The 22,509-nt window shown below is 34.1% G+C and overlaps 2 protein-coding genes and 1 pseudogene across 2 annotated transcripts; 2 read left to right on the forward strand and 1 right to left on the reverse strand.

The window, feature by feature from the left end:
* Positions 1-5,772: 5,772 nt before the first annotated feature.
* On the forward strand, positions 5,773-14,181 carry LOC145609659 (WAT1-related protein At3g28050-like). Its single transcript, XM_081665111.1, has 7 exons — positions 5,773-5,946; positions 6,198-6,263; positions 10,949-11,062; positions 11,851-12,094; positions 12,314-12,472; positions 12,605-12,753; positions 14,010-14,181. The coding sequence occupies exons 1-7, from the start codon at positions 5,774-5,776 to the stop codon at positions 14,179-14,181; spliced, it is 1,077 nt and encodes a 358-aa protein (XP_081521237.1). The 5' UTR covers position 5,773.
* Positions 14,182-15,031: 850 nt separating this feature from the next.
* On the forward strand, positions 15,032-16,003 carry LOC145606953 (ubiquitin fusion degradation protein 1 C pseudogene; annotated as a pseudogene).
* A 930-nt stretch (positions 16,004-16,933) lies between these two features.
* LOC145607690 (protein CYTOSOLIC ABA RECEPTOR KINASE 4-like) lies at positions 16,934-19,624 on the reverse strand. The gene is made up of 7 exons (XM_081663280.1): positions 19,537-19,624; positions 18,675-18,931; positions 18,464-18,590; positions 18,091-18,364; positions 17,621-17,753; positions 17,448-17,534; positions 16,934-17,255 (listed from the first exon to the last, which is right to left on the reverse strand). Exons 1-7 carry the CDS (start codon positions 19,622-19,624, stop codon positions 17,127-17,129), a joined length of 1,095 nt encoding a protein of 364 aa, XP_081519406.1. The 3' UTR covers positions 16,934-17,126.
* Between the last annotated feature and the right edge of the window lie 2,885 nt (positions 19,625-22,509).

Below are 22,509 nucleotides of genomic sequence, written 5' to 3' on the forward strand. Positions count from 1 at the left end.
TTCTGTTGTTAACCAACTAGGAAAGCACTTTTTGCCCTCCCTTCTGAGGGAAGGAGTAGTAAAGTAGTGTTTTTATGTATTTGTTGGTACATAACATGATAAATTCGTAAAATATTTTAAAAATTAATATTGGTACCATTAAGATGTGATGTACCTTTGATAGTGAAATAGTAATATCAATGGTAATGGTACTAAAAATTGTTACAGTGGTATACTTTTGAAACTAATATATGTACCACTAGATTGTCAGATTGTGCCATTGTTAGTGTAATGGTATACTATATAATAATTGGTTGTAATAACTGACTACATTAGTACAATTGAAACTTAAAAATTAAAGTAATAATATACTGTCCCATCACCTTTATCGTTATGCATTTTTTATTTTTTATTTTTTTTTGTTTTTTTTACAAGAATAATATTGTAGAGTTTACTCCAGGACATTTTGTGAAAAATTACCTTATAAAGCACTTTTTTTGTGAGAAACTACCTAATAAAAAAATGTTGTAAGAAACTACCTTATAAAATGGTAAATGTTGTAAGAGACTACCCTTGGTCGAAAAGTCATCATTGACTTTCATTTTTCCGGTGTTGACCATGTCACGTGCTAATTAAGAATACAGGTGGAAAAGCTTGAATATAAATAAAAGTCACATGATTGGCACGTCATGTGGTCAAGGCCGGAGAATGAAAGTCAATGATAACTTTCCGACTAATGTAAGTCTCTTACAACATATACCTTTTTTTTTCCTCTAGAAAAGACAAAATTTTATTAATCACAAAACAAAGAATACACGGAGGCTACTAAGCCCCAAGCACATGTGCTTGACCCAAGCTAACTCACTAGCTCTAAATTTACAAGAAACTATACTACTAATCCTGTTATATACATCAAGACACAATTTATTAACAACGAACTCTAGTCTAAAAACTCTAGCTTTCCGAACAGCTTCATTCCTCTGCTGCCATATGCAATACACCAGCCCTGTACACAAACTCTGAAAGACAAACTTCTCGAACCTGTTCCTTGCTTTCCAACACAATTACAGAAATTCAACTGTTTGCAATTCTTCCCCGCAACTGAAGCTTCAACTGATTACTATACTTGCACTCAAAAAATAAGTGCAGGTTTGTCTCCACAGCTTCCTGACAGAGAGGGCATTGATCATCCTCCATTGCCCCAAATTTCTTCAGCTTATCTCTAGTATGCAACCTTCCCCACATAGCCTTCCACATAATAAATCTCTACTTTGGAATATTATACCAAATCAGATTACACCAAACAACTTCAGGATTTATCTCCTTTAACCAATGATAAGCACTTGACTGCGTACCCTTTCTAATGCACTTTCCATGTATCCCTAACAAAACCATCTTTAATTTACTCCTTGGCTTTCCAGATTTGCCTCCAGTGCCAGCAGGACAACCAATTTTCTTCCAGTTTCTACCCTTGATATAATGATGGTTAACCCATTTTAACCAAAGACTATCATTTTTATTAGCTATATCCCGAATGTACTTGCCTATAACAGCAATATTCCCAGCAAAACAGTCATGAATACCCAATCCCTCTTGCTTCTTAGGTCTGCAGATTATATCCCAAGAAATGGGAGGCGACCTTGAGTAAATAGCTCTGCTATCCCACAAGAAATTTATGCAAATAGACGTAACCCCATACCTTTTTAGGAAGGATAAACAGATTAGCAAGAACTGAATTTACTAGCACCACTCTAGCACTATAAGAAAGAGTCCTTCCTCCCTAGATTCTGATCCTAGCCACCACCTTATCAATAAGCACTTGACAATCATCAGCAGACGACTTTTTTGCATTTACCTTGATTTCTAGATATCTAAAAGGAAGGGAGCCTTCCTTAAAGCCAGAATTATTAATAATAGTTGTCTTTGTAGCCTGATAACATTGCAGAAATACACATTGGACTTCCCTTCATTAGCAACCAATATAGAAGTAGCAGCAAAAGTGGCCAACCCTCTCATGAGAAGAGTAGCAGAATTTGCATCACCCCTAGACATGACAATCAAGTCATCTGCAAAGACTAAATGGTTAAGTCTCACCCCTTTACATCTAGGATGAAAGAGAAAAGAATTACGATCCCCAATCTTGAACAAGATTCTTCACAGATACTTCATACACACCACAAATAACAAAGGAGATAAAGGATCTCCATGTCTTAAACCCTTTTTACTTGGGAAGAACCCTTTTACTTCCCCATTTACCCCTAAGGAAAAGGTAGGAGAAGTAACACAAGTCATAATGTGTTTAACAAAATAAGAAGGGAAGTTCAGGGCATTCAGCATGTCCTCTAAGAAAGTCCAGCTCACATAATCATAAGCCTTCCTTATATCAACCTTAAATATGCAGGAGGGGAATTCTTTCTCTTCTTTCTCTTATATCTGCCAATTAAGTCTTGAACTATGCAATGGCATATTCTCCTTCCTGTAACAAAGCCAGATTGATTTTAAGCAATGATTTTGGGAAGCACCTTCTTGAGTCTCAAGCATAACAGCTTTGTGATAAGCTTATACATAACATTACAACATGCTATTGGTCTGAAATCAATGACTAATTCAGGCTGGTCAATTTTAGGAATCAAGATTAGATTAGTACAGTTTATGTCCTCACCAACAACATCCCAGCTCAACTTGAAAAAGGTGCTATTTAACCCATTAGGCCCAGGAGCCTTGGTCTCTGGAATGCTGAACATAGCCTTCCTTATTTCCTGTTTAGTGACTGGAGACTGAAGTAAAGCATGATGCTCAGCATTAACCAAAGGGCCGTGAGAAATAATTGTATGATCAACTATCCCAGAACAATCCTGAGTAGTACCTAACAACCATTTATAGTACTCGATAAAAGCATTAGCAACAGAACTTCTATCTAAGCACCCGTTACCTCTCATATCTTTAACAGAAATGATCCTTCAATTCTCTTTTAGTCCTTCATTTTGATGCTCTGATGAAAGAATCTAGTATTATCATCTCTTACTTTCAACCAATTCATCTTGCTTTTATATTGCAAGAAAGAAAAGTAATCTTTCCTAAGTTGAGCATAGACTACGAGCAACTCATATTCTTTTTTTTTGAAAAACATCATTACTATAATAAGATTGAATCATCTTCTGGATTTTAATGACATCCTCCTTAGCAGCTAAAAAACGAGCCCCTATTTCAGAATACTCAGATCTATTCAACCTTTTTAGAGCTTTCTTAACCTACCTCAGCTTCTGTAGACAACCAAATAAGTCTCCCCAAAACCAAACCCAGTGATGAATATCTTTCACGCCGTATGATTATCGAATGAAGTGAAAGTGTGAAAAGTCTAGTGTTGCGGTTGTTTTTATTTAAAATCTTTCTTTCTGTTTTCGAAAATCTACTCTATTTATGAAAATAGCCAGTGAAATTTCGTTTGGTCCATGATAAGGGTCCAATAATAGCATAGATGGATGGAGTTTGAAAAGAGCTTTCCAATGATATATTATAAGCCTAATTCCGATGAATAATGAGGAAGTTATGACCAAAATACTAAATTGGACCCAAAATGAATTTTAGATGCTGCCCAATGATCTAGAGGAGGGCCTATTAATTATTACTCCTAAAGTTATTAGGATTGACTTTAATCTTTTAGAAAAATCTAGAAATTTCTTTTTAATTCTAATGGAATTAGGATTGATAATTATTAGGATTTTTTGACTTTTGCTACCTATCAAATACATCAGTTTCATTTTTGCTACCTATGAAAATTTTTATTTTATTTTACTACCTAACATATGCCCTTTATTTTAACTTTTGCTATCAGTTAACGGAATCAGTGAAATATTGATAAAAAATAAGGGATAGTGATATAAATCTAGTTTTGTGTCCGGACGATGCGTGAATTATTGATTAAATTTTATAATAAAGTTTTTGGCTTCCATGTTAAGTATGGTTATATACGGATGTCCGTTTTATAATGAATATTTAAACACATGTAAAACTAGTTACTAATAAAAGAAATCCACTATTGTTAAGCAAAGTTAGGCCCTGTTTGATTTACCTTAATTTTTGCTGAACTGAAATTATTTTTACTGAACTGAACTTATTTTTACTGAACTGAAATTATTTTTCCTGAATTTAAATTATTTTTACTAAACTGAAATTATTTTTACTGATTTTCTATTATAATTCTTTTTTAGTTTTACTTAATATTATTTTTATAAGGTGAAGAGAACAGGGCCTTATACTAGTCAACAAAATTATAAATCCAATTAGATATAAAACTAGGGGAAAAAAAAAAAAGATTCTAATAACCTAGTCTTTTTTAGTTTAATTTTTTTTTGGACGGCACAATCGCCTAGTCTTGGATTCTTAATTTCTTGTATATATTGCCTTACAAAACTATAAGCTTAAAACTTTCTCAATCACCTAGCTACTCCGAACTAGTATTATTGATTAATAGAATCATGAATAAGAAAATAAACAAATTGTACTCGTAATATTTTCTATCATGGACATACTCATGTGTCATGTTGACATGGACTATTTTATTCCATTAGAGAGGAATCTTTTAATTTGGTGGGATTAAATCTGTGAATTAATCCAATAATAATTCAATACAGTACTTTTTTTTTTTTTGGATTTAGTAGCTCGTTAATAGATTTTTGTGTTATAAACTTGTAATTACATTGCACTTGTTTTGAATGAAATTATTATATTTAGTTTGTAATTGTATCATTTAATTGAATGAGAAGAGAAACTTGAATTAAGCTCCAAAAAAGAAAGAAAGAAGAGAAGATCAAGAAGAAATATAAAAGGATTAAGGGCCTGTTCATATTTATTTAATTTCAGTTCAATTCAGTTTCAATCAGTTCAGTTCAGCTCTAATCAGTTCAATTCAGTTCAGTTCCTAATTTCCCTCTCTCATAAAATATTCATTTCAGCTCAATTCAGTTCAGTTCAGCTGTAATCAGTTCAGTTCAGCTCCAATCAGTTCAGTTCAGTTCAGCTCAGTTCAGTAAATGTGAACAGGCCCTTACTGAACTGAATTGAACTGAGCTGAACTGAACTGAACTGAACTGAACTGAACTGAACTAAATTGAACTGAATAGAGCTGAAATGAATATTTTATGAGAGAAGAAAATTAGGAGCTGATTGAACTGAACTGATTGGAGCTGAACTAAACTGAAATTAAGCTAAAAAAAACAAGCCCTAAATATTTTATTGATATCATTATGACAATGGAAGTGGTGTCTGTGGGTTGCAAATATTGCAATATACTCCATATTTATTTATTTGTTTTTATATGAATTTAATATTTCGTATTATTTTTTTGATAATTATATTCCATATTATTACTGAATATGGAATCTCAAAATAAAATTAAAAAAAGAATTATTAAAAAGAAAAAACTGTAGTATATTTTTCCAATCATGGACTACTTTTTAATCTCCATTAGGGAAATCATCTGGTGGCCTACTGGCCTGGACGCTGGACCTACCTAAAATTGATTATGTATTATTGACAAAATAAACCTACGAATTATTCCAATTATAAATCAATAATACTTTTTGTTGATTAGTGGGGCCATGTGGAGTTGTTATTTTTAGTTTTAAATTATGCTATAATAAAATTATAGATCTTTTGAATTATGATACTCAGTATAAATTTTAATTTGTAATTGTAATCATTGAATTGGATGAGAAGAGAAAGAAGAGAAACTTAAATCAAGCTTAGAAATAGAGAGAAAAACTGAAGAAAATCAAGATCAGAAGAAAAAAAGATGTGGGAAGTAAAGTTATTAACAATAGTATTGGCAATGGAAGTGATGTTTGTGGTTAGCAATACACTGACCAAGGCAGCCACGGCAAAGGGAATGAGCAACTATGTTTACATTACTTACACTCATGGCATCGCTGCACTCTTTCTTATCCCGGCTGCTTTCCTTTACCATAGGTATGTCTTCGATATGTTTCTATATTGGTAAATGATCAAATTAAACTCGAGTAACCTCTCACCAAATAATGTTCATTACGTACCTTCATCATCTGACCCATCTGAATTAAGTTGTAAATTACACTATTGTTGTGATCAATAATAATTAATTTCGGATGAATGAGATTGAAATACAAAGCAAATATTTCGTACGTTTATTTCTATAGTTTTGAAAATATTGTTTGTATTGATTGTTAAATGGATTTGAACAGAAAAACTCCACCTCCACCCATTGGATGCTCTACAATTTTGCGGATATTCCTGCTTGCCATCCTCAAGTATGATTTTTTATCTTTCTTTTCATTACAATCATTAGAGCACTCTCACTCGAGATTTTAATGAAAACAACAAAATTTTGGCTTCCCACTCATGAGCATTAGAAAAAATACCCATGGGGAAATCCTCAAATGCCCATAGCAATGGCAAAAATTAATTGCTACAGTAGTGTGGGCCATGGTACCAAATCAGCAAAAAAATAAAAGAAAAAAAATAAATAATGTGATTATAGTAATACTTTAGGAGAGAGTAAAAATAAGAGAGAGAGTAGTGTGAGTTTTTTCTTAGCCCATGAATGTGTGAGAAGTTGTAGAAAAAAAATGCCCATAAGAAAAAGTGGAAAAGAGGAGTAAGAAAGTGGGTAGAGAGATAATGACATTTTTTTTATTTGCCCATGAATGAGAGTGGTCTTACAATCATACTTTTATGTTTGTATTCTCTTAAATTAATTGTTGCTTTACAAATTGTTCATTTTTTTAAAAATATTTTTTGATAAAGTAACCTTTTTTTTTTTTTTTTTTTTTTTTTTCATTTTGGAACTCTGAAGCAATAATGATGAACTATTTTACATAATGTATAGTATTTATGATATGACATGAACTTCATAATACATAAATCACCACCTATATAGTTTAAATTTGATTTCTTAATACAAGTTATACAACTAATTAAGTGTTGGCTCATTTCATAAGATTCAAATCTTAAACTTCTTATCAAGTGAGAGTATTTGGAAATAGGAATTCCTTGACTTTATGTACCCCTAGCTATTTCCAAAGATCTAGCTAGTAAAAATTGAACCAAAAAGTTAACCTATAATTTTCCAGGCCATCTACTACTTCATTTTATACCAACTGAGAAGATAAAATAAAGATCGGAAAGAGTATTAAACATAACATAATTTATTTACACATCTGTAATTTACTTTATACATAGAGTGTATGGAATATGCCTTGAATCGGTGACCGAGAAGATACACGATCGTGTAGTCATTGTTATTATGTACTCTTCAATATACACGGCCATGTGGTTCTTGGTACATGATCATGTAGTTCCACTACTACAAGTAGGGATGTCAGTGGGGCGGGGATGGGTCTCGGTTTGGCGGGAGGTGAGGCGGGGATGGGGATAAAAACCATACCCTCCATGGGTGATGGGGCAGGGATGGATTTTAAGTTGTACCCGCCTCATCCCTATTTCATACCCAAATCTATATACTTTTATTTTATAAAATAATTATGTGAAATAAAATATTAATTATAATAATTTGTATTACACTTTTATTATAAACAAAAATGTGTATTAAGAATATTTTTATATTATAATCCTTATTAATTACGTAGGATTATGTATTTGAGAGACGAATATTAGGTGGGTCTTGGGTGGGGATTAGGCGGGTATTTGGTGGGGATTAGGTGGTGATGAATATCCAAGTGGGGGGTGGGGCGGAGATGGTTTTGGAGTTGTACCCGCCGGGGCGGGAATGAGGATGAATATTAGACCTGCCGCGAGGATGGGGATGGGGATGGGAAGGCCAACATCCACACCACCCCGCCCCGCCCCACCCCACCCCATTGACATCCCTAACTACAAGACTTGTCACATGGTCGTGTGGTTTTGGATACACGATCGTGTAGCTGGGCGTGCTAATGACTATGCGATATACACGACCGTGTGGGTTATGGTACACGATCGTGTGGTTTTGGTCCTAGTTATTGTTTGGGCTTTGGCCCAAATTCAGTTTATGCTTCGGAGAGTTCTATATAATACCTCTTAAGATTACTTTTAGTTGAATCAGTTAAGTGATCATTCAGAAATCTGTGAGTCTTTTGTTTATTTCTCATATGTGAGATCTGAGAGAGATAACATGCATTAGAAATATGAGAGACAATCAATCTATTTTTTTTATTGATTGGTCTCAAATCTGTTCTGAATATATAATCTATATTCCTCAAAATCAATAAAACTATTGTTCTCGCCTGCTCGTGGACGTAGCCAACACATCATTGGTGAACCACGTAAATCTGTGTCTATTTTTCTTGTTAACTTTATATATTCAATATTGTTCTTCTCACATCCGCTATAACGTATAGTGTAGTCCAGATTATATGGTCACCATTTAATTACTCTTGCTATAAGCTACCTCTACAGGTGTTTTGGTTCAAAACCGGAGCAAACACCCCCATCTTAATTGGAGCAATATAGATTTTTTTCACTAGTGTAGGGAGGGGTGTAGTTTAGGGATGTCAACGGGGCGGGGGCGGGGTGGGGCTGATTTTGGCTTTCACATCCCCATCCCGCCTAACATTCACATCCCCATCCCCGCGGTGGATCCTAAACTCGTCCCCATCCCCCGCCCCACCGGGTCTCCATTTGGATATCCACTCCTACCTAATCCCTACCCACGACCCGCTTAATTCTCGCATTCCAAATACAACAATGTTACATAATTTAAATTACAACTAAAAAAAAAAATCATTGTTTATAACTTTTTAAATTTTTTTTGGTATATTATAATGTATCACATTTATTACTTTTTATTTACATAATTATTTACTACCTCCGTTAATAATACCCCAAAGTTGCAACTAAAAGTTAACGGAAGTAGTATATGAAATAGTATAAATGTATATACTTTTTTTTTAAAAAAAATACATAGATGGGTATGGGGTGAGGATAAAGCGGGGATGAGGCGGGTACAAATTAAAATCCACCCCGCCCCATCACCCATGGAGGGTATGATTTTTATCCCCATCCGCACCCCACCATCTGCCAAATCGAGACGCATCATCGCCGCACCGCCCCATTGGGGCGGTTATGGGGCGGGTTTTTATTTGAATTGACCCGTCCCATTGTCATCCCTAGTATAATTAGTTGTCCATACTCCAACTTCCTCTTCTTCTCTCATCCCTACCTATTGCTTTTATAATAACTAAGGTGGTTACGCGTGCGCCATAGCTAGTCTTGTTTGTGAAGTTTTTCAGGTTTTTTTTTTATCATTAATTTTTTACATTAATGATAGAATATATTTTAAAAAAATTTTTAGGAGTAAAAATGTCATCACATTATTCTAAATATTTTTAAAAAACAACAAACATTAATAACACGCAAAATTTTTTGAAAAAAACAATTAACATTAATGAAAGGCAAATTTCTTCAAAAAAACAATTAATATTAATGGAGGCAAAATAAAACTTGTAAGAGTACATATTAATAATAAGGGTATAAATGTAATTTTAAAGGGTGTAATTGACATTACACTATTTATAAAAGTAATCTCATACTTCGTACTATTTATAAGGTAGGGAAAATAATTTTGTAACATATATTTCATTTGAAGAATGGTAATGAAGGTTTGGCACGAGTTAAGATATGTTGTGAGTACCCAACTTTCTTCAATTTTAGGAAGTGGGTACTCAACAAATGAATGGTAATGAAGGTTTGGCAGGAGTTAAGAAATGTTGTGAGTACCCAAATTTCTTCAGTTTTAGGAAGTGGGTACTCAACTATGTTTTTCTGATCGAGTACTTTAGCTTTACACGTTAATAAACAAGTTTATTTTTTGTCAAAAAATGTTTTGGCACTTACGTTATTTTTTTGCCGATTTCAAGCTCAATTTGGATTCTTTAGAATTAAAATGGCCCCTAAGCTAAAACATTAAATGAACATTTGAATTTTTTCACATTTGCTACCATTTGAAACGCCTTGCTTTAGATTCGCTACCGTTTAAATTTTTTTTTTTAATTGCTACCACCTTAAACAAAGTTTGTTAGAAATCACAACCACTTAACGGAATCCGTTCCGTTAAGTTTATTTTTTTTTTTTAAAAAAAAAAGAAATTTTTTTTTTAATTTTTTTTTTTTAAAAAAGAAAAAAACCCGGCCACCCCTCCCCCTCCCCCCTGCCGGCGGGCGGCGCCAAAAGATTCGGCCGACGCCGGCGACCTCACTACTCTCCCTTTTCCCCACCCATGAAGCCAAACCCCCCCTTCCCTCACCCACGAAGCCAGCCAACCACCACGAAGCCAACCCCACCATCTACGAAGCCAACCCTCATCGAAATCAGCTCCCCTCCCCATTACCCCCCATCGGAAGCGACCCCCCTCCCCTTCCCCACCCAAAAACCGACACTCCTAACCCTAAACCACCAGCCCGAAACCACTCTTAACGTGTTTTAGGGTTCGCTCATGGTAGTTTTTGGGTGGTGGTTTAGGGTTAGGGGTGGTCGAAAAGGGTAGGAGAAGGGGAGGGGGGTCGATTCCGGTGGAGGGAACGGGGAGGGGGGCTGAATTCGGTGGGGGTTGGCTTCGGTGGGTGGGGGAAAGGGAGGTGGGGGTTGGGTTCGTGGTGGGGGTAGGTGGTAGCAAATGCGAAAAAATCCTGAACATTTTTCGACACGCAAACCGATGAAAAATTTGAATTAGGTTGCAATTTACAATTTATAACAATTTTTGCGCTACAATTTACAATTTTTTTTAAATGACTGTAATTTGCAAAATACTAATTTTAAATGGCAGCTATTTGCAAATTTTCCTATTACTTTATCATTGCTTTTGAAAATATACATTGAAACTCTGGAAACTAAAAATCATATATGAGGATCATCTAAGGAAGCATCTCATTTCAAATATATTAGATACACCCTGGTTGCACTAGTATACTGAAAATTTTTACTCTAAATTCATATGCAGTTTTGGTGTTTCGATCTTCTTCTACACTGGATTACGCTATAGCTCACCAACACTAGCATCAGCAATGATTAATCTTTCACTTGCTTTTACTTTCATTATAGCCATCATTTTCAGGTAACTATATATTAAGATCAATAATTGGAGTATATATATACTTGTATTATGTTTATTTTATGTGTACATATGGGTATGGAGCACATAGTTTATTTGAAAAATGGAGCATAATTTAGGCCATGTAGAATTCACTATTTCATCTAATATGATTTGTTTCATTTCTGATTTGATTGATTTCTTAATTTGACTAAGGGTCTATTCACATTTACTTAATTTCAGTCCAGTTCAGTTCCAATCAGTTTAGTTCAGCTTCAATCAGTTCAGTTCAGTTCAATTCTGCTCCTAATTTCCCTCTCTCATACAATATTCATTTTAGCTCAGTTCAGTTCAGTTCAGCTCAGCTCCAATCAATTCAGTTCCAATCAGTTTACTTCAGTCCAGTTGAGCTCAATTCAGTAAATGTGAACAGACCCTAGACTTTAAACTTATTTGTAAGCTAATCTTTAAAAAACCAATTATCAAATAAGATTTGTATACATATGTTCGTTTTTCATAATTATTTTGTATGGAATTAGATATGCATTTTTTTTTTTTTTGGACACATATATATGCATTTTAGTGATCAATAAGAAAATGCAAATTAAGGAAAAAAAGTGGTTTAATTTGATGTGGCCTAATCTAATTATTAGTTTTAAAATCATGCATAACTTAATTTGTCAAAAAGTTGAACTTAGATGTGGTATATTTTAATTACTTATAAAATCCTACTTGTATATATATTCTTAAATAAGTTGAGCTAAACATATATTTATTTAATCTGTACTCCATATATAAATTGTGGAATATAGGATGGAGATTTTGAATCTACGTTCACAAAGTAGCATACTAAAGTTGATAGGAACCTTAGTATCAATTAGTGGAGCATTCGTAGTGATCTTCTACCAAGGACTCCCAATCAGTAGTATATTTCCTTCACCTACCAAGCCATCTCTCCATTCTCTAATGCAACTTCAAACTCAACCAAATTGGGTTGTTGGAGGGGCATTTCTCTCAATGAGTTGCTTACTCCTCTCCTTCGCGTATGTCACAAAGGTAATATTTTTTTTGAATTCATTATAAATACGCAATAAATAGATGTGTTTTATTGACACTTGTAACAAAATCATACGTCATATAATGTTATTACGACACTTTTTTTTTCTCGACTGCAACCCCCCCCCCCCCCCCCCCCCCCCATTTTCTTTTCCATATATGTCTAAAGTCAACATGTAATATATTTCGATTATTTATCACTTCATTTCTTTTTTTCAGACTTGGATTGCAAGGGATTACCCTTCGGAAGTGCTAATAATACTAATTACATTTATCTTTGAGACTATAATTGTATCAATCGTTACTTTATTTGTGGAAAATGATGCAAGTGTTTGGACACCAACAATTGGTATCGAACTAGTTTCAATTCTCTTTGGGGTAATTCTTATAATTTGTTCTCTTCTTATTGGACCAAATTATACTTTATGAAGTTTATAATTCTATCTAAATCAATTTTAATTTACCAATTCAAAAAATTTTAATTTTGAAATATTGTCTAAACTTGAACAGGCAGTAACATTTGGGTCGTTAAATATTGTGGACACATGGGCATGCAGAGTGAAGGGACCAGTATTTATAGCAATGTTTAAGCCACTTCAAATGATTATCGCAGTTGTATTGGGAGCATTGTTCCTTGGGGATGTGCTACACCTTGGGAGGTACTATGATTTCCACTCGTCAATTTCTTATACTTTTTTTTTTTTTTTTTTATTATTATTGAATTTAATTTGATTTATTTCTATAATAATATACTATTAAGAACTAAACTTGTTAGTTGTTACATTGTTGGTTCAAATTGAAACTCAAACTCTAGCTTATATATAATAATAATCAATTGACCATAATCACGTATATGTCCCAAACAAAACTCTGGATAAATAGTAAAATTATACTTCGTAATATTAATAAATAGTCATACGACATTTGCGAAATAGTTACTCCACCAATGCGGTTTTTTTTCACGGATACACTTCATTAATAGGAAAATTTGTCAGAAAAAACCATTTATAACAACTATTTATTTGTTGGGAAAAACCTTATAAAAATTTTTTGGCATGGGGAAACCAGATTATAATTTTTTTTTTGTTGAAGACAGCCGAGGATCACAATCTGGCATTGACCAAGTGTTTTCTGGTGTTGACTGAACATGTGCATGTCACATGACCTATTATTTACTAATCCCACCCAATTTCTTCTAATTACCCCCACTAATGTCCCTCCAACTCTCTTAGGGGGCGTTTGGTTTACAGAGTGGTATGGGGTTGGAATCAGGAATGGGGTTAAGGTGGTATCGGGTTGGAACTTGATACCTAATACCATGTGTTTGGTTTAATTCTGGAATGGAATATCTCACTATTCTCTCCTTCTATTTGATACCTAAAGGAATGGAATGAGCCAAACCCACCTCCCTCCCAAGGTTTCTAAACCCCATACCTCATGGGTTTGAGGTATGGGTTTGAAATTCATATTTTTGAAAACCAAACATATGGTATGGGTTTTAGTCATTCTAAACCCATACCTCATACCTATATTTCGTGAACCAAACGCCCCCTTAATTTAATCTTCCTCCCTTTTCTTCTAATTTCTCTCATGGGCAACTTTTATTCTTATTAGGGTAACTTTTGCTCATATTAAGGTAATTTTATAACGGAAGTACAATATTTTATTGTACATCCAATTTATTTAAAAATTTGTTATCTTAAAAACTCATCAGATATTATCCAAAATAGCAAAAAAAAAAAAAAAAAGAACAATTTTGAGTTTTGAAAGACCTAGAGAAAAAGGACGAGAAGAACGACTATTATAAAATAATTTAATTGATTGATATGTCTACTTAAAATTTTCATTTACAAGTAAGTATACTATATTGTTTAATTAATGGATAATATTAAATTCTGTAATTCTTGTTGCGCAGTGTAATTGGAGGATTGATTATAGCAGTTGGATTCTATACGTTGATAAAAGGAAAATCTGAAGAAGAGATGCTTAATAAGAAAGATGAAGAAAATAAGTTGATTTATAACATAGAGGAAGAGTCAAATCCACACAAAATTCCTTTGTTGCATGACAAAATTATGGATGTATAAACTTTTTTGCAACAGGCTCTATAAAACAAGTAGTTGGTTTATCTCAGGTTCGAAGTAATGATTTTATGTACAAACAATTGTATATAACATGAATTTGATTCGGAAAATTATCGAGCCACTCCTCTATGTTGAAGGCTTAGCTTAAAACAATTAAACGTAATATGTACTTTATTCTAAAAAAGTGTGTTTTCTAATTTTTATTTATTTATTTTTTTTTTTAAAAAGTGTGTTTTTTCTAATTGTGAAATTTTTGCTGTAGTGATTGAAATTTGAAACTTGCCCTTTATTACGCCATCACTGCTATGATGAATTACGAGTACTCAATAAAATTTATTTTATTTTTGTGAAGTTTTTTTTTTTTTTTTTTTTTTTTTTTTTTTGACACATATTTTTGTAAAGTTTATTTAACCCTTTTCCTAAATAATATTGTTAACTGATTTTATTCTTAGGTTTATCATGTTTTAAAATATAATAATAGAATCCTATTTTTACATAAGATAGAATTCTGTTATTAAAAAAAAAAAAAATTCTAATTCAGTAATTCTACATAAACTCAAACTTTCTAAAATATTTTAGCTCTTTTTTCTATATAAGTACTCAAAACAAGTACTCATGATAACCTAATCAAATACTTCCGCATAATTTCAACTCTCTTAGCTCTCGTCAAAAAAAAAAAACCTCAATTAGCTTAAAAAAAAAAAAAAAAAAAAAAAAAAAAAACTTTTCAACCCTGGTAATTATGAATCCGTCAGGTTATAATAGAGAAGGTGTTGATCATCATGATAATAATAATGGTGAAGAAAATCATGATGATTATTTTAATGATGAAGAAAATCATGAAGGTGACAATATGGAAGGTGTTGATCATTATGATATCAACCATAATAATGATGACGAACAACTTGGTGATTATAGTGAAGGTGATGATGTCGTTAGCGAAGAGGGGGAGAGGACTAATAGTGGATGGGAAGAAGAATCAGGTTTCAATAAATGGTATAACGTCTACCCGTTTTCTTACATAGAGAAAACCAACTTAGAGGTTGGTAACAAGATTATTATGCCAGAATCGGCTTTACAACAATTGATGAATGAAGGGGTAGGATTTCCGATGCTTTTCAAGATTGAAAATCGAAACAAGGAGAAAATCTCTCATTGTGGAGTCATAGAGTTTACGGGTGAAGAGGGGGTGGTGTTTATGCCGGAGTGGATGATGAAAAACATATGTCTAGAAGACGGAGATAGGATCCATCTCAAGAATGTAAGTCTTGATAGGGCTACTTTTGTGAAGTTGCAACCTCATAGTGTTGATTTTTTGAATATTCGAAACCCTAAAGCTGTACTTGAGAACGCGTTTTGTAATGGGTATGCTTGTTTGACGGTAGGAGATACTATTGTTATTAGGCATCAGGGGAAGCCGTTGTATGTTGATATTGTTGAAGCTAGGCCATCAAACGCGGTTTGTGTGATTGAAACTGATGTAGAGGTTGATTTTGCAACTCCTTTGGACTATGTGGAGCCTCCGAAAGTGGTTTTTAAGCCTCTTCCTAAGCCAGAGAAAGAAGTTAAAGAACCATTAGGTTTTGTTCCGTTTAGTGGCAGAGGAAGGAGGTTGAATGAGAGTAATAACCCGACAAAGGAAGATTTAGCTGCTGTTGTAGGAAGGAGGTTGAATGAGAGTAATAACCCGACAAAGGAAGATTTAGCTGCTGTTGTAATGTCAAATAATACATCGACTAAGGCTTCAGATGTGAGTTCGGAATCTTCAAAGATAGGGCAGTCACTGAAACCCTTCACCGGGAGAAAATACAGCTTGAAGGATTAATAATAGAATGTGTTCTTAATAGAGTTTGTTCTTATTATTTCGTACCAGAGAGATTTCATATGTGAGCTATAGTTCTTAATAAATATTGTATCATCTATTTTTATTGTTTAGAAATTAAAATTGCTATCTCAATCTTTATTTTTTAAATTGAATCATCTTTCAATATACGTAGTATATGTTTTTAATAATTAGAGATGTTATAAGATTGGCAGAATTTTACTTCTGGCATGCTTAATTGATTGATCAGTTTCTTGATTTGAGTGAGCTAAATAGAATATTAAAAAACACCCGATGATATAAATTAGATGTATTATATTTGCTATAGCCTATAATATTGGGTACTTCTTGGGTTATAAACCGAATTGTGAAATCATCCCCTGTATGTTCCTGGTATACGAATACTGTAAGATACTTTTTGGTGTTTTCTGTTCTGAATACTGCATAATCAGCCTAAAATAATATGCTATTGTAGAGTCGAGAAATAACAGGATCTTATGCTGCAAAGAACTAGTCTAAGTGCAGTTCTCAAGATTGAAGTTAAGTTATTCGTTAACAGGTTGGTCACTTGCTTGGATTATGAACCAAATTGTCAAATCATCCCCTGTATGTTCCTGGTATATGAATACTGTATGATACTTTTTGGTGTTTTCTTTGCTGAATACTGCATTAGCGGACTAAAATAAGATGTATTCCGGGTGAAAAAATTAACTCAAAGCATTGTAGAGTCGAGAACTAACAGGATCTTATGCAGCAAAGAACGCAAAACTAAACAGAAAAAGTAGATAAAGGGTGTTTTAACCGGCTGTGTGACTCATTTATTCAAAAATCAAGAGAAGGCGTGCATGCCCTTTGAAATTTGATTAAAATTTTATCTTAAACAAAAGATTTGACTAGGAGAAATTATCTGCCTAAATGAACAAGACTTGATGCTCCCCACAAAAACGTGTAAATGGCAATGAGGAAATACTGATTTTTAATTCTCAGTGATTCTGAACCGAACTGTTTTCTGCATCAAATGTCTAAATGAAGAAATACTAAACGTAAGAGTTACACAAAAGGAGCACAAAAAAAAAAAGAAAAAATCATGGGCATAATGAAATATCTTGGTATCTCATTATAATAATCATGCTTGTGCATCGGTGCCTGCTGGTTTATTTGCATTCAGAAGAGGCTGCAGAGCCTTAACCACAATCGTCATGTTGGGCCTAAAGTCAGCTTCGTACTGAACACATAAGGCCGCTACTGCTGCCATCTGATAATTACCAAAGAGCCAACATTATGTACACATAAATGGGATATATACTTATTAAACTACTATAAGAAGACGAAAGTAAACAGATGAAAAAAATAAGGTTTGATTAACTCAGATAAATTTATATACATGAAACATTTGCTTTAAAAGTTAAATGTAAAAGGAGAACAATAATATAAGTACATTTCTAACCTTAGCTACTGCTTTTGGTGGGTAATTGTCGTTAAGCTTGGGGTCAACACATTGTTTCACTTTGTCCTCACTCAACCGAGGAGTTGCCTGTGACAAGCAATTTACTAAGCAAAAATGGTAATACGAAAGTGACAAAAATGAAATTTATGCAATAATGATAAAAGGAAACACACCCAAGTAACAAGACTTTGTTGCCCTTTTGGCATAGTATGATCTACCGGCTTTCTTCCAGTCAAAAGCTCAAGAAGAACAACACCAAAACTGTAAACATCACTTTTCTGAGTTATTTGCCCCGTCATTGCATACCTGTTTATGAAACAAACAAGAAAGGTTCAACTTCTCCAAGCACCAATGAGCTTAAAAATCTGTCATTAAACTGATTAAAGGCTTTGTCTATCAATATTAACCCAATTAATTTTTACAGTAGTTATCATTATTAAGAGCTTTGTTTAGTAATCCCATAAACACAATCCTTGTTTCTCTATCAATCTTTGACATATCTTATCCTAGTTCCCTAGAAAGAAGTCCAGTCCTAGTGATCTTCATCGCGCCTAAAAGTAAAAACTATTCTACTACCAATTAAGAGATGAGTAAAATGATTGGAATAAGCAATAAAATTTACTAGATGAAAAGAAGAGCATACTCAGGAGCATGGTAACCAAATGTTCCGAGGACTCTAGTTGAGTGCAAGCGAGCTGCTGTCTCTGAAGAAGCACTTGTCAGGTTGAAGTCAGCTATTTTTGACAAGAAGTCATCGAACAACAGGACATTGCTAGATCTAACATCTCGGTGAACAATAGAAGGCTGCACCTTCTCATGCAGGTACTCTAAACCTTTTGCAGCTCCAAAGGCAATTTTTACTCTTTGTGCCCATGTTAGTGCAGGCCCTGGTGCTGCACCTTGTACTCCTTTCCTTCCTGTACAGGGCATCAAAGATGATTTGATTACAAAAATTGCAAACTACTCTGCTGCCAATTAAAAGATGAGTAAGAAGATCGGATTAAGAGATGGAATACCATGTAATACATCATGTAAAGAGCCCATTGTTGCGTACTGATAGACCAATATTCTGTTATTTTGTTCCAAACAATAACCCATAAGCTCCGTAAAATGCTCATGCTTTAGTCTTGAAACAATCGACAACTGCAATGAGCCACCACTTATCAGAAAACAGGAACAAAATTCCTAAAAATATAAAACCATACTATGTAGAAAAATGTAAGATACCTGAGCTGCAAAGTCGGAATCTGAATCCTGTGCAGAACTCGTGTCCAATTTCTTTATTGCAGCCTCTAGGCCATTGTTTAACTTTCCATGGAAAACCCTTCCATAAGAACCTTCTCCAACCAGAGTTTTCTGGCTGAAGTTGTTGGTAGATTTGTTTAGTTCATCCAATGGCACAGCTGGCAATTCTATTGGCAAAGCTTTTACTGGCGCTCCACTTCTTGTTCCATTACCAGTTTTCGGCTCTCCTCTATCCCCACCTATAAAATAACATCAAATGAAAGTTCCATATCAAACAAGCTAACTCCTAATCATATAAAATTCAGTATAGTTCTAAGGTTACACAACAATTAACATGATGACACTTTTGTTAATTAATATTCTTATCAGCTTCATTCATAGTTTTGTTAATCAACAATTTGATGTCAATCAAGTCTACCTTAATAGAATGGATGACTTTTGTGGCCCTCGACTCATTATGATGAATCAAGTAGGAACGAAATGTATAAAGGTATCACTCCCACCTCCCAACCAAGAGTCCAAGAGATCGACTGATGACTTAATTCTCAAATCACATAAACTCATGGTCGGATGCTGTTCTCACCTCCCCACCCACCCACCCACCCTACCTTACAATGTGCCCTCCAAATTCAACCATTCTACCTTACAACTGATGATTTAAGGTTTACAAGTTTAAGTACAATGTCCAGCGATTTCTTCACAAACTAGCTAGGTCAATGGAGGTAATTCTCAGTTGCTAATCACATATTGTTACATGAAGGTGTTTATATTACAAGTAATTATCTAGTAAATGATTGCATATGTATAGACATCCTAAGAAAAACAAGATAAAATGAGTAATTACCACCAACAGGATTATTTCCTCTAGGAGGGGCGGTGTAATGAGCCGGAGGGCCTGCGTTTTCCTCTTCTGTACCTCCGCAGCAGAACATTATTCAAGTTGTTGGTGCAGTAGGTTTCTCAACACACAAATGATCTTAGTTGTTAATATATTTTTTTATATCAATATTAGACTTTAATCGTAGCCTATATTCAGCAAGTCAAATTCCTGCATCACAAAATTGTTCAAGGCACAGTTATTATAAATCAATATTGTTTTTACAAAGATAAATCCATTCAGAGAAGGAAAATTTTTGCAATCCTAAATCTTTAGCTCCAAGATGACCTAAAATCTATAATTCACCCATTGCACCTAGGTGCGAGTGGAGCTAGGTGCACCCGATGCTAATTTCTTGCTTATTGGATATACAATTCGACAAGAGAAATGATGAGCACCTAATTAGGCGCACCCAAGGCACAACAGGGTAATGATCATGAGATAAAGATACAACCACCCAAATAAGTAAATCCTACATCTAAATACAAATAATTCCTAAACCACAAAGATTAAGAATTATAATAATAAGTCATGAAATCATTGTCAATTTTGATAACATAAAAATAATAGATAATCCCTTATAATTTGCTAACAAGAATGCACCAAAATCTACAAAATTACAAAAACAAAAAATCCCATCAACAAACAAAACGAAGAGGTTCAGATAAACGCAACCTTATACGAAATTTGAACCCACAAAATCACAAATTAAAATCCTAACACAAAATAAATCAATAATTACCAAGAAAATAATAACAAGCAGATTAAAATTACCCAATAAATCGTCGGAAGAGATCAGATGATGAATCTTGGTTGGAGAAAACTGATTGATTGATTGAATGCAAGAAATTGAAATGGAGAGGAGAGAGAAAGAAGAGAGAGAAAGGGAAAATGTAATGGGTGTCAACGGTGGAGAAAGGGGTGTTTGATGAGAAAGAATTTGAGTAGTTGGGCGCGAAATTCGGTTGATGTCTCTAACCGCTAAATGACAATGCATGCTCCCACGCCCCTCCTAGTCCTACAACTCCCCAAATTTTTATCTTAGACGTGCTTCCCATTTTTTGCACGTCCTTCTTACTTTCTCACGGCCGTACTCACACAACTTGTTGACATTTTTTACTTTCTTTTTTTATTTTATTCAATTTTTATTTCGTTACTTTATTTAATCATCTAAAAATCATTAAGTTTGGGAAAATTTGTAAATTACTACCCAAATCATAAACCTGTTTTGAAATTACCTCCCATTAACTTTTTTGTTTCCCACCTTTTTCAAAAATCCGGTGGGTTTTCTGTTTGTAGGCCCACCAAGCTAACTTCCCTCTTTTTTTTTTTCTTCTTCACTCTCGACTTAATTCTTGAGTGTTCTTTTAAACTCTCCTTATGACTTCCCTCATTTAATTCCTTTAAAAAGTTGCTGAACCCTCATCAATTTCCTCCCTCTTTCTTCTTAAATATCCTATCAAATGTGCACCTAACCCTAAAAAATCATAGTGAAACCCTGAGTTTTGTTTATAATGCATGCAATTTTATTGCTTTACCGTACTTGCATGTACCGGTGAATGCGAAAAGTCACCATCTTTGGGTGTTCTTTTGGGACCAGAAGCTATGTGAAGTTCCTAACAGTTGGTGATGTCAATGGCGATGAGAGAGGTAAGCATTTATGTTATTTTCAATTTTAATTTTGGAATTTGTTTGTTGTTGATGGTATAATTGCAATTTTGTGTAAAGTTAGGGTTCATTGGGTATCTGAGTTACATTCCATTACTTTATTTTGGGCAATTTATATTGTAATTGTTGCTTAATTGGGGGAATTGTTTAATCATGCTATATGTGACACATTGTAGAATTAATTGTCTAGGGTTTAGTTACAAATGACTTTCACTTTAAATTATTCATTATTGCCTTATTATATGAACAGATGCCCGATGATATGGAATATGTGGATGTTAAGATTAGATTAGGTGGTGTGTTTGTGAAAAAAAAAATTAAGGATAAGCTTGTTGTTGTGTATGAAGGAGGATGGGAATACTAGAGGTATAGCTGCAAACTCAGTGAAATGCCGGTCCACTTACTTAGAGAAGCTTGCATTTGAGGGTTTGTGAAGTTAGATTTGCATGTGCCAAGTTTGTTGAATATTTGGTATTAAAATAAGGGGAGGACTTGGTCAAATGACAAAAAGAAAATTGTGAATGATGAGGGAGGCAAGGGCTTTTTGAAGACAAAGAATAAGAATGACTTTGTAGCACTTTACTATACTAGCCAAGAACACTTTAGGGCTGTTAGTGAAGAACCCATTACTGTTGAACCTACCCAAAATAGTCAAAGCAATGTTATGAAGCCCATTGAAGTTAGAAGAAGCTCTAGGTTAAAATAGCAAAAAGACAAGGGGAAAAAAAGGGTGATAAAGGTGCAAATAAGGTTGAAGAAGACACTCAACATTTTCCCACAGAGAGTGTTAAAGGGAAGGGAAAGCAAGGAGAGCCAGAAGATCCATATGGGTGTAACATGTAGAAGGGAAAGAGACTGGGAAATGGGAGAATAAAGGGTGACTGCAAGAAGAAGAAAAGGAGAAAGCTTGAGCTAGAATTAGAATCTGGATCTGATTCATCAAGCTCTGATTTCAGTGAGACTAATATAGAAAGGGAAGCAGAGGAAGATGAGGGGGAAGATAAGGGAGCTGAAGATGCCAAAGATCTAGACAACAGTATCAGCAACATCTTAGAAGAGGTTAATGCAAGTCTAAAGGATGTGCAAGAAAAGAATGAACATCATGTAGCTAGATTGCAGAATAATGAATTGGTGCTGCAAAGTGAACAGCTAATCAAAGAGGTTACTCTACATATAGATTTCACTTCTGCATTGAGGAGTTGGAGAGTCCTAGAGGATCTGATAATGAGCATGACAACAGTCCTTGGTTCCATGCTGCAACTGACTTCAAAA

Source organism: Chenopodium album, chromosome 23 (genome assembly GCF_948465745.1).
Source record: "Chenopodium album chromosome 23, dcCheAlbu1.1, whole genome shotgun sequence".
Lineage (NCBI taxonomy): Eukaryota > Viridiplantae > Streptophyta > Magnoliopsida > Caryophyllales > Amaranthaceae > Chenopodium > Chenopodium album.

Coding starts and splice junctions, on each gene's coding strand:
- LOC145609659 (XM_081665111.1), top strand. CDS start 5,774: ATGTGGGAAGTAAAGTTATTAACAATAGTATTGGCAATGGAAGTGATG. Junction 12,473..12,604: donor TAGTTTCAATTCTCTTTGGG/GTAATTCTTATA, acceptor AAACTTGAACAG/GCAGTAACATTTGGGTCGTT. Junction 12,754..14,009: donor GATGTGCTACACCTTGGGAG/GTACTATGATTT, acceptor CTTGTTGCGCAG/TGTAATTGGAGGATTGATTA.
- LOC145607690 (XM_081663280.1), bottom strand. CDS start 19,624: ATGTTCTGCTGCGGAGGTACAGAAGAGGAAAACGCAGGCCCTCCGGCT. Junction 18,591..18,674: donor ATTCCGACTTTGCAGCTCAG/GTATCTTACATT, acceptor GGCTCATTGCAG/TTGTCGATTGTTTCAAGACT. Junction 17,535..17,620: donor AACAAAGTCTTGTTACTTGG/GTGTGTTTCCTT, acceptor TGCTTGTCACAG/GCAACTCCTCGGTTGAGTGA.